Raw genomic sequence first — 13,075 nt, forward strand, 5'->3', positions numbered from 1 at the left:
TCTTTCTTGCAATAACTTAAGTTGCATTATTCTGCACTAGTTTTCTTTTTGGTATGCCTCAATAGAAAATGAAGAAAACATGTAAATATTGATATGACCACTATATACTGAATTACTCAAATCTCTTATTATTGTGATTTAGTGATGGCCGCGTGACATGTAGATAAATCCTGTTTAAAGGATAAGTTCACCTTTGCTAACATGTTATATTTTCCATCTGTTCCCCAACTACCACCCCCCCCCCCCCCCCCATGACAGAGGGCCAGGTGCTTCTCCTCACACTTGCTGTCACTATTTGTAGCTGCTGACTTTTAATATTAGGACATTTACCTATCCTGGAGTCCAATGATGTCCAGTGTACATCAGCTGTCGGGTGCTGCTGCCACCGTTGATGGTAAGGAAACCCAACAGTGAAGCCCTGCACATGCACGAAGCACACTGCGCTCTCACGAACCCGGCAGCAGGGGGAGGAGGAGAGGCGGAACTTGTGACGTACCATGCCAAGGTCCGACGCAAGTGGGGACAGGGTATCTGTCAAAAACCAGCGCCCCCCCTTCCTGAGCACCTTGTCCCCATGTTGATGAGGACAAGGGCCTCTTCCCGACAACCCTGGACGTTGGTTGTCGGGGTCTGCGGGCGGGGGGCTTATCGGAATCCGGGAGCCCCCTTTAATAAGGGGGCCCCCGGATACCGGCCCCCCACCGTATGTGAATGAGTATGGGGTACAATGTACCCCTACCCATTCACCTGTAAAAAAAAAAAAGTAAAAAAAAACACAACACGCAAGGGTTAAAATAGTTTATTGCACAGCTCCGGGGGTCTTCTCGCCGGACTCCTCCGCTATCTTTTGCTAGCGGAGGAGCCCGGCTTTCTTCGCCGCCGCCCTCTTCTTCCGACTTTGGGGGTCTTGTCCCCCTCTTCGGTTCTTCTTGCCGGGCCACCGCGCCTTCTTTTAAAGGCGGTGGCCCGGTCTTCTGTCGCCGGTTTCGCCGTCTTCTGTTCTTCTCTTCTTCTCTTCAGATGTTGCCTCAATGCATCCTCCGCTCACAATGGCACGGACGCGACGCGCAGTGACTTATATAGGGACATCACTGGATGATGTCCCTGCCCATTATGGTGTCACAGTCCCAGAGGATGCTGGGACAGTAACATCATAATAGGCGGGAACATCATCTGGTGATGTCCCTATATAAGTCGCCGCGTGCCTTGTCCCCGTCATTGTGAGCGGAGAGAGCGATGAGGCAACATCTGAAGAGAAGAACAGAAGGCGGTGACAGAAGACCGGGCCACCGCCTGTAAAAGAGCTAGAAGAAGACGCGGTGGCCCGGCAAGAAGAACCGAAGAGGGGGACAAGACCCCCGAAGTCGGAAGAAGAGGGCGGCGGCGAAGAAGAAAGGCGGTCTCCTCCGCTAGCAAAAGAGCTAGCAGAAGATAGCTGAGGAGTCCGACGAGAAGACCACGGAAGACGGAAGACCCCTGGAGCTGTGCAATAAACTATTTTAACCCTTGTGTGTTGTGTTTTTTTACTTTTTTTCCACAGGTGAATGGGTAGGGGTACATTCACATAGGGTGGGGGGCCGGTATCTGGGGGCCCCTTATTAAAGGGGGCTCCCAGATTCCAATAAGCCCCCCTGCCCGCAGACCCCGACAACCAACGGCCTTGTCGGGAAGAGGCCCTTGTCCTCATCAACATGGGGACAAGGTGCTTTGGGGTGGGGGGGCCGCGCGGCCCCCCCTTCCCCAAGGCACCCTCCATGTTGAGGGCACGCGGCCTGGTACGGCTCAGGAGGGGGGGCGTTGGGGTTCCCCTTTAAGTCCATACCAGGTGGAGGGGCCAGCGACGTCTCCTTTGCGGGCCCCGCCTACCTGGAGACGCGCTCAAAATGACCGGACTTTCCTCCGCGTGTGTGGGTGAGTCCGTTCATTTCAAAAGTACGGCAGATAGTCCGGCGGATTTAGTACGCCGTATTAGTCCGCTGAAAAAGTGCCTTGTGTGGGCAAGTAGCCCGTTCGGAAATTCCGGCGGGAAGTCCGCCGCATAGTCCGCTACGTGTGTACGCGGCATAAATCGCACAGTACAGGATACAGATAATATATTCATACAACATGTGTTATAGGCATGTATCTTGGACACTGGCAAGCGTTTGAGGAAGCGCCCCTGGGATGTCTTTCCTGCAACTCTACTCCACTCTGTGAGTCCTTCGTTTTTCTAAGAGAAATCAGCTGGACTAGTTTAGTTTATTTTTTTCTTTATTATCTTCTTAGAACTCTTCAATCAGCACCTCACTGTCTTCTGGTGCCTACATAGAAGCAGTGCAACCTTGGTAAAACCTTGGGAGCTAAACTCCATGCTCTGGGGATGGCCTGTAATGTTGCCTCAGGCACTGGATCCCCCATGAGCACTCGGCTCAATGCATTGAGTCAGCTAAAGGGTGCTATACAGGTACAGGGCCATGATCCTACTCTTTGGGGGTATGCCCACCATGATGTATGAAATCTGGGCATTATGTACAGTCCACCTTCATGGACAGGCAGGACAGGGTTTACACTGTATTTCTGCCTGTTAGGTTTGAAATGGGTTTGGATATGGATAAAAGTTAGGTTTGAAATGGATTTGCTTCATATTGCAAACGTTTTAAACCTGACACTAAAATTCAACCACTTAGGGCTTAGTCTTGCGTGGAGAATAAGGTGTTAAATCATACCCTTCTAAGTTACTTGGTCACTTTCTCCGTGCCCTGCCCTTTCTCCTCAAGGATTCGTTAAGACCGTCCATGCATGGATTAACACGTACTGCTTTTGGACATGCTTTCCCTATTTCCCACACTCTACTATGTGAGTACCCCACAGGGGAATATCCTCACTTGTAGCTATGGCGGAGACCAGGCGAAAGGGAGCCAATTCAAGATTGCAGGTGAACATTTGCTCTGCCTAAGGTCCACACAACACTCAACCTCAGAATGATGATACATCGCTTTCAATGAAGCACCAGAAAGAGGCTCCTGTAGGCTCTCTTTAATCTTGCAGGCCCTATCCTGCAACCAACTTTCACTGCAACAAATGTATGTGAAACTACAGCTAACTTGACTAGGCCAATGAAAAACGAACATGACCCTGTATTCAAGGTAATTCTGTCAGAGCAGTTACAGCAATTCTCTTCTGATCTTTTTTGTGTGGATGCCCTAGCACATGTCATGAGTCAAATTTTCAGAATGGCTCTGATCTCCTTTCACATACACAGAATCTTATGGCTAAAAGCTTGGAAAGCTTAAGCTGCTTTCAAAAGGCCCCTCACATGTATGCCCTTCCAAGTAAGACTGTTTGAGGCACCTAATCAATTCATCAAACAGGTCACAAGTAAAAGTTTTAATTCCACAGAAGAAGGTCCCAAAACCACTTTCCTTGGTAACTCCTTGTTCTTCTAAATGCAGATAACGTGTCCATGCTAACCAGGCTTTACCTTTTTGAAATCTTCAGTTAAGCCATTCCTTATGGCACAAGAGCTGATGCACAAAAGCGACCAAGCCCTTCCCAATGCCCAATTTACAGTTATTGCGCACTCTCTCTCATGAGATTTGGGGGGGGGGGGGTGGAGTGTCTGCCATAGTTTGCCTCTCTCTGAGTCACAGACATTCCAGATCTGTGGGTTCACCCAATGGTTTCAAATGTGTACAAGATAGAGTTCAAAGCTTTATCCCCCTTACTGCTTTCATTTTAAAATCCAGCCAAAAACAACTCGAGGTCAGTTAGATTTGCCGAAAGCCCTGAACGACCTCTTGCCCCAGAGAGTCATTATGCCATTACTGCAACAAGACCACTTTTAAAAGGATTTTTTTTTTCTTCAAATGTTTTCTTTTACAAGGCAACAGTAATGCCAAAATATCAAGTACACTGTGAACCATATTGGTAGTAACAACATATACCAAATGGCACATATGATAACTTTGGTAGCACTGGATTGTCTAGCTTAAAATTATTTTACTCAAACTTGTTCTCGGGGTCAAAATCCAATGGGGGGTATTTGTTATATTTTGGATTTAACATATCGAGAAATGTTTCCACATTTCAAAATTTCACATAAAATCTGCAAGGTCAATAATTGTCTTTCTGAGACAAGGGGAATACATGGCAACCATGAACATCCAAGATACCTGTTCCCATTTACCCACCCCATCTGCGATGTCTGTTTTGCAGTGGCAGACAACCAATTCCAGTTTGTCGCACTGCCCTTTGGCCTATCCTTCTGGCTTGCCCTTCTCAGGGCTCAAGACATCGAAGACACACAGGCTATCTAGATGACCTTCTCCTGAAGGATTCTTGTCCCTTTCAACTCTCAGAAAATGTCCACAAAAAAAAAAATCAACTGTTCCAGGCTTTTGGCTGGGTGATCAATTTCAATTCTGCTCTCTCAACCTTCCCTTGCCTGGAATACCAGGGTCTGATCCTGGACACATCCTAAGCCAAGAATGTTTCTTCCAGAAAAGGAAATTCTTTCTCTTAAGAGCTCATGCTCAAAAACTAAGATCCAAGAGAAATCCCACAGTGAGATTTGCCATGAGAGTTCAAGGTCTTATACACAAGGTACACACAACAAAACCATGATTTTTGTTCGAAGGTTGTTGGCTCCAACTTGTCTTTCATACACATGGTCACACAAATGCTGGCCAACAATTAAGTAGGTAGTGACGTACATGATATCTCCATTACAGACGCTAGTTTTACAAGAGCGAGCTTCCGACACGTACTTGATTCCGAGCATGCGTGGACTTTTTGTGCAACTGACTTCTGTACACACGACACGAAGTCCGACAACAAAAATTTGTTGACGGAAAATTTGAGAACCTGCTAGCCAACATTTGTTGGCGGAACGTCCAACAACAAATGTTCGATGGAGCATACACATAGTCTGACTTTCCGCCAACATGCTCACATCCAACATTTCTTGGAAAATCCGATCGTGTGTACGGGGCATAATGGAAACTTTAACCACTTGAGATCCGCGCTATAGTAAAAAGACGTCTACAGCGCGGATCTCAATTTCCGGGACTACGTCTATTGACGTCGTCCCCTTTAAGAGTTCCCCGCGCGCTCCCGGGAGCGCGCATCGGGGAAAATCTGTGTTGGCCGTGTCCGCTGGACACAGCCAATCACAGATCGCTGTAAACGGCCAATCACAGCGGCCGTTTACAGCGCGATCGCCTCCTCCAATGGGTGATGATCTCAAATGTAAACAAATGAGATCATCACCCATTGCCGAACGTGTCTCCTCACACAGCGATAGCGTGTGAGGAGACCGAAGGTTTTTGTGAGTGTGTGAAGTGACAGTAAACTTATAAAAACCCGACCTGTGCCCAGATCTACCCTGCCAGTGCCCAGATCTACCCTGCCAATGCCCAGATCTACCCTGCCAGTGCCCAGATCTACCCTGCCAGTGCCCACCTGTGGCCACCTGTGCCCACCTGTGCACCGCCAGTGCCCACCTGTACACCGCCAGTGCTCCATCTGTGCACCGCCAGTGCCAATCGGTGCCCATCTGTACCAATCGGTGCCCATCTGTGCCTCAGCAGTGCCCATCTGTGCCGCCTAAGCAGTGCCCATCTGTGCCGCCTCAGCAGTGCCCATCTGTGCCACCTCAGCAGTGCCCATCTGTGCCGCCTAAGCAGTGCCCATCTGTGCCCATCTGCTGCCTTATCAGTGCACATCCGTGCAATAAATCAGTGCACATCTGTGCCGACCTATCAGTGCCCATCTGCCGACTCAGCAGTGCCCATCTGTGCCGACTCAGCAGTGCCCATCTGTGCCGACTCAGCAGTGCCCATCTGTGCCGACTCAGCAGTGCCCATCTCTGCCGCCTCAGCAGTGCCCATCTGCCGCCTCAGCAGTGCCCATCTGCCACCTCAGCAGTGCACATCCGTGCAATAAATCAGTGCACATCCGTGCAATAAATCAGTGCACATCTGTGCCGACCCATCAGTGCCCATCTGCCGCCTCAGCAGTGCCCATCTGTGCCGCCTCAGCAGTGCCCATCTGTGCCGCCTCAGCAGTGCCCATCTGTGCCGCCTCAGCAGTGCCCATCTGCCGCCTCATCAGTGCCCATCTGCCGCCTCATCAGTGCACATCCGTGCAACAAATCTGCACATCTGTGCAATAAATCAGGCCTCTGTATGTGGTCAGGCTGTGTAAAAGTCTCACACATGTGGTATCGTTATACTCAGGAGGAGTAGCAGAATGTATTTTGGGGTGTTATTTGTGGTATGCACATTCCGTGTGGGAGAAATAAGCTATTACAATGAAAATTTTGTGAAAAAAAAAAAAAAAATCGTAATTTTGCAAAGAATTATGGGAAAAAATGACAACTTAAAATAACTAACCATGCCTCTTACTAAATACATTGGAATGTCTACTTTCCAAAAAGGGGTCATTTGGGGGGCATTTGTACTTTCCTGGCTTGTTAGGGTCTCAAGAATGGAGATAGGCCTTAGTACATCAGATGTGATCTTTTTTTGCAAATCTTTATGATTTGCACCATAGCTTGTAGACTCTATAAATTTCACACAGATCATATAATATGCAAAAATTTGGGTTATTTTTACCAAAGATGTGTAGTAGTATAAATTGTGGCCAAAATTTATGAAGAAAAATTGCTAATTTGCTAAATTTTGTCACAGAAACAAAGAAAAATTCATTTTTTTTCAAAATTTTCGGTCTTTTTTCATTTATAGCGCAGAAAATAAAAAACCGAGAGGTGATCAAATACCACCAAAAGAAAGCTCTATTGGTATGAAGAAAAGGACAAAAAAATCATTTGGTTACAGTGTTGCATGACTGAGTAATTGTCATTCAAAATGTGAGAGCACTGAAAGCTGAAAATTGGTCTGGGACTGAGGGGGGTTTAAGTGCCCAGTAAGCAAGTGGTTAAGTGAAGGCCTCTCTAACCAAATATTTTGGCAGAGTGGAAAAGCAGGCCCTTTTTCTTGACTTACCCATGCTCCTATCCAGCCAGACAAGAATTTCCTTATCTTGGTGGATCATCACACCAGCTCTATCAGTGAGGGTGTCCTTCCTTCCTTACCACTGGAAAGTCCTTACAACACATGCAAATCGATCAGGCTGGGGAGTTGCTTTCCAGTTCTTGACAATTCAGGGAACACGGTCAAGAGAGGATACCAAACTCCCTATTGACATCATGGAGGACAGAGCAGTGAGATTGTCCCTGTAGCGCTGGACCTCCTTCTGAAGGGACACCCAATCTGGGTAGTGTCACAATGCACTACAGTGGAATAAATCAGAAATCACAGGGGCAAAAGAAGCCTGGCTGCTTTGAAGAAAGTAAAACCGATTCTCTTGTGGACAGAAACTCAACTTACTGTCCTGTGTTTTTCGGTTGTCCACATCCCAGGAGTTACCAACTGGAAGGCGTATTATTGCAGCTGCCACAGCTTAAGATAGGGCTAGGGGAATGTTCTTTTCATCCAGATGTTTAGTCTGATATGCCAAAGATGGGGGGATTCCGGATGTGGACATCCTTGCCTCCAGTTTCAGCAACAATGCACTTTTGTTGCCAGAACTAAGGATTCTCTAGCCTGGCCTTGGATGTTCTAACTATCTTTTGGTCACTGTTCAGGCTAATTTATGTCTCAACCCACCTCCCCCCACTCCATATTCTCGCTTGATACACAAAATAAAGCAAAAGAGAAAAATGGTGATTCTAATTGCACTGAACTTCCCAGTAGAAGCTGGTGCACAGATATACTCGGTCTACTAGCAGACAACCCCTGGTCTCGTCTTCAGCCAGCTCTGCTATCTCAAGACACTCTCTACTCATCCAGTCTTTAATGGCATTGCTGTTGAACTCAGATTTTAAAAGATATTTCTGAGTGTGTGATTACTACCCTGCTGATGGCCAGAATAGCCACTTCCATTAGGATCTGTTATCATACCTGGAAATCTTATTTTGCCTGGTGAGAATTACAAACTGGTCTGGACCAGAATTTGGCTCTTAGCATCTTAAAGGACAGGTATTTTTCCAAAGGCCTCTGGCGTTGCACTCTTTTATATATATAATGTGGCTTTTTCATTGCTTGTTACGTCCAATGGTAGGCTGATGTGAGGAGGTCCAGGAATACAGAAAATTGTTTTATACTTACCATAATTTTCCTGGATCCTTCTCACGTCCACCCACCATAGATTTATAGGCTAGATATGCAAATTCAAGTAACAAACAGTGCATTCGCCTGCACTGAATCGCATGGTACTTTGGTTGCAGTGCATTTTTAAAAGTAGTGCATGTACTACTTTTGGTGTGATTTCAGTCTATTCAGATCAATGGTATGAAAACGCACTGCACTCAAATTGCACAGGAAAGCAAGCGATTCCTGGTGTAAAGTGGCCCGTAGGATAGGTGCATACTGCTTTTATATTTTAACATAACTGTTGTGCAAATGGATCACTTTAAATATATTCATTATTACATGGGGTTCATGGAATTAGTAGTTTACAAAAGCAATATAACCTTTTTGCTATCCGTTCAACTCGCAGAAAGAGGCAAGAAAACAATATTTCTGGCAAGCTCAACAAGCATTTTTTGCACTTGCTGAAAATGTTCTCTGCCTAAAAAATTTAAATGAATGCAACAATCACATCTGGCAATCGGCAATATATTAAATTTCTGTATTTAGGTTTACTTATCCTTTAAAGACACAACTGGGTTTCTAGCAGTGTTGCCAACCTACCACTTTTAAATTTACTGACATGACACCCAAAATTTACTGGCATTTCCAAAAGTTACAAAATCACAGTAAAGGTTTTTAGTATTTAGGCTGCAAATAAGTATAATATGCAATTAGCAATGTGATTTAAGGTAGATATTAAGGCAAAAAACATGCTTCTTCTTTTATTTTTAATATAGTAAGTATGTAGCGCAGGGACAGGACTCAGGAGGGCAAGTAATTTGAATGGACACACACACAGGAAATTGACTCTCATAGTGACACTGACAGCAGTGTGCAGCAACACAGATGACACCTCACCAACACGACATATCCCCTCCTGAGTCTCTCACCATGTCGGGTAATTCCTTCGGTCCACTCCCGTCCAAAAAGCACTGACAGTCCCACTTCCGGCTTGCCTTGCTCCCATCCCGCAGACTCGCACACAAGGCTCTGGCCCTTGCACCATGACCTCACACGACAGTCAGGCACCACCTCTTCCAGACCTGCCCCCTGCTGGCGCTGCCCGATCACACTGTAGCAGGCGTTTGGATGGTCTCGGCCAGCTCCAGACCAGACATTCGCGTGTGCAGTTTCAAACCGTGTGTGAGGACCATATTTTTTACTGGCAACCTTTACCTGTTACTGGCAGGACAAAAGTGCCCTTTTTTTTTTACTGGCTGCTAGTAAAAATACTGACGGTTGGCAACACTGGTTTCTAGTCTTTGTGTACAAATGTGGCATATAGAAATGTGTTTTCACACATTTTTCTTACATTTATTTTTCCTAGCGAAGCAATGATTCCAAATGAAAACAGAAATTTTACAAAGATGGTTTTCGTAGAGGCTTTATTATTTTCTCTTCTTTGTTGGAGGACTTGTGGCGCATTGAGTATTTTACTTGTTTTTATCCGCTACTTTATTAAGGTAAGCCTAATGTTTTTTTAATGTATCAAATTTTATTTTTCTAGAACTATATATTTTCAACACAGCGTCTCCCTTTTTTTTTACCTCTGTCACCTCTTCACCTTTTTGTGCACTTTAGAGATTTACTAAAACTGGGGCACACAGAATCTGGTGCAGCTGTGCATAGTAACCTATCAGCTTTCAGACATCTAACTATGCACAGCTGCACCTGATTCTGTGTGAGCCTGTTTTAGTAAATCCTCCCCCTTTGTCTTTTTTCCCATCTACAGTGCCTTGCGAAAGTATTCGGCCCCCTTGAACTTTTCAACCTTTTGCCACATTTCAGGCTTCAAACATAAAGATATAACATTTTTATTTTTTGTGAAGAATCACCAACAAGTGGGACACAATTGTGAAGTGGAACGAAATCTATTGAATTTTTGAAACTTTTTTTAACTAATAAAAAAATGAAAAGTGGGGTGTGCAAAATTATTCGGCCCCCTTGCGTTAATACTTTGTAGAGCCACCTTTTGCTGCGATTACAGCTGCAAGTCGCTTGGGTTATGTCTCTATCAGTTTTGCACATCGAGAAATTCTTGCCCATTCTTCCTTGCAAAACAGCTCGAGCTCAGTGAGGTTGGATGGAGAGCATTTGTGAACAGCAGTTTTCAGCTCTTTCCACAGATTCTCGATTGGATTCAGGTCTGGACTTTGACTTGGCCATTCTAACACCTGGATACGTTTATTTGTGAACCATTCCTTTGTAGATTTTGCTGTATGTTTGGGACCATTGTCTTGTTGGAAGATAAATCTCCGTCCCAGTTTCAGGTCTTTTGCAGACTCCAACAGGTTTTCATCCAGAATGGTCCTGTATTTGGCTGCATCCATCTTGCCCTCAATTTTAACCATCTTCCCTGTCCCTGCTGAAGAAAAGCAGGCCCAAACCATGATGCTGCCACCACCATGTTTGACAGTGGGGATGGTGTGTTGAGGGTGATGAGCTGTGTTGCTTTTACGCCAAACATATCGTTTTGCATTGTGGGCAAAAAGTTGGATTTTGGTTTCATCTGACCAGAGCACCTTCTTCCACATGTTTGGTGTGTCTCCCAGGTGGCTTGTGGCAAACTTTAGATGAGATTTTTTATGGATATCTTTGAGAAATGGCTTTCTTCTTGCCACTCTTCCATAAAGGCCAGATTTGTGCAGTGTACGACTGATTGTTGTCCTATGGACAGACTCTCCCACCTCAGCTGTAGTTCTCTGCAGTTCATCCAGAGTGATCATGGGCCTCTTGGCTGCATCTCTGATCAGTCTTCTCCTTGTCTGAGCTGAAAGTTTAGAGGGACAGCCAGGTCTTGGTAGATTTGCAGTGGTCTGATACTCCTTCCATTTCAAAATGATCGCTTGCACAGTGCTCCTTGATGTTTAAAGCTTGGGAAATCTTTTTGTATCCAAATCCGGCTTTAAACTTCTCAACAACAGTATTACGGACCTGCCTGGTGTGTTCCTTGGTCTTCATGATGCTCTCTGCGCTTTCAACAGAACCCTGAGACTATCACAGAGCAGGTGCATTTATACAGAGACTTGATTACACACAGGTGGATTCTATTTATCACTATCAGTCATTTAGGACATTGGATCATTCAGAGATCCTCGCTGAACTTCTGGAGTGAGTTTGCTGCACTGAGAGTAAAGGGGCCGAATAATTTTGCACGCACCACTTTTTAGTTTTTTATTTGCTAAAAAAGTTTAAATTATCCAATAGATTTTCGTTCCACTTCACAATGTGACAATGTGTCCCACTTGTTGGTGATTCTTCACAAAAAATTAAAATTTTATAGCTTTATGTTTGAAGCCTGAAATGTGGCAAAAGGTTGAAAAGTTCAAGGGGGCCGAATACTGTATGTACCCCTTCCACCTTTGCCTCTATTTTGTCCCTTTTTCCTTGTTCCGTCCAGTCTAAATCTGGCACTGGATGGTGTAAACCTCAGCCAGTTCAGTAGGAACTGGCCAAATTTCAATCCATGTGTGGTCATCATTCAATCAACTCTCTGTTGAAAGAAAATTTTGAAAAACATTTCTTGATTAGAGGAGAATACAATGTCTCAGTGAGGGGACTCTTCCATCCACATAGTTTTTGTGGCTGGAGTAATCAGTTTTTTTGTTTTTTTTTTCAGCCCACTGGGGGGGGGGGGAGGGGGAGAGAAGCAAACCATCTGTGACCAGCTTTGCAATCTTACATAAGTTATATGTTCCAGTACTGCTGTATTAAATAATATTATCAAAGGCATATTTATGTCATCAATATACAGACATATAGCTGGCAGGAAAAAAAGGAGCAAAATGTACAACAGAGACAAAATATTATTTTCCTAAAAGGGACATCTACACTGAGCAGTGATCAGTGAAGATCGTTTTATCTACATTTTCTAAAATGCAAGCTGGGTACAAGTTTTAAGTTAAAAATGCAGCAGCCAAAACCTACAGTAGAAATAGTGAACAGTTGTACTGAAAATGTTGTGTTTTTACAATAGGTTACCTTGTATAACACACCACTTGTTGAGTACACCTAATGCTAAATTGCTAATTAACAATTAACATTTTTATACCTGTATATGGACCAGAGCAATTTTTGCATACTGTATGTGCTATGGGCCTTTTACATTGGCAGTGACTTTGTATTTAACCACTTCAGCCCTGGAAGGGTTTAGCCACTTCCTGACCAGGCCATTTTTTGCAATACGGCACTGCGTCGCTTTAACTGACAATTGCGTGGTCTGCAACGCTATACCCAAAAAATTGATGTCCTTTTTTTTCCCACAAATAGAGCTTTCTTTTGGTGCTATTTGATCACCTCTGCGGTTTTTATTTTTTATGCTATAAGAAAAAAACAACAATTTTGAAAAACAATATTTTTTACTTTCTGCTATAATACATATCAAAAAAAAATGTCTTCCTCCAATTTAGGCCAATATGTATTCTGCTACATATTTTTGGTAAAAAATTCCAATAAGCGTATATGGATTGGTTTGCGCAAAAGTTATAGCGTCTACAAACTATGGGATAGATTTAGGGACTTTAATGTTTTTTCTTTTCTTATACTGGTAATGGCAGCGATCTGCGATTTTTAGCGGCAGACAAATCTGACCCCAAGTGACACTTTTTGGGGACCAGTGACACCAATACAGTGATCTGTGCTAAAAAATGCACTGATCCCCAAAAAATTAAAAGGTGAATTAACATCCTACACCCTCCCCACTGCAGCTGTCACTGCCCATGCAGCGGTCCGAGGATTTGTAAGACACACGCTTTCCCCTCTTTTCTTGGTGCTTACCGGATGGATCAGAACAATACCTGTTGGTTGCATGCTGGCACTCCTTGTAAGTTTCATGTTTTAGAACTTTAGATTACATTGGATTTATTTTAGTTTTTTTTTACACTGATTTACAAAAATAAATGTCA

The 13,075-nt window shown here is 44.4% G+C and overlaps 1 protein-coding gene across 2 annotated transcripts in view; it reads left to right on the forward strand.

Annotated features, from left to right (window-relative positions):
• PGAP1 (post-GPI attachment to proteins inositol deacylase 1) overlaps positions 1–13,075 on the forward strand; it is a 484,659-nt gene that overhangs the window by 398,692 nt on the left and 72,892 nt on the right. For both annotated transcript variants that reach the window (XM_077448710.1, XM_077448711.1), the window contains exon 23: positions 9,499–9,634. In XM_077448710.1, the coding sequence (XP_077304836.1) occupies positions 9,499–9,634 (136 nt within the window). The remainder of the gene's footprint in view (positions 1–9,498; positions 9,635–13,075) is intronic.

This window comes from Lithobates pipiens, unplaced genomic scaffold, assembly GCF_037356315.1.
Source record: "Lithobates pipiens isolate NorthernLeopardFrog02 unplaced genomic scaffold, aLitPip1_a1.2 Scaffold_22, whole genome shotgun sequence".
NCBI lineage: Eukaryota > Metazoa > Chordata > Amphibia > Anura > Ranidae > Lithobates > Lithobates pipiens.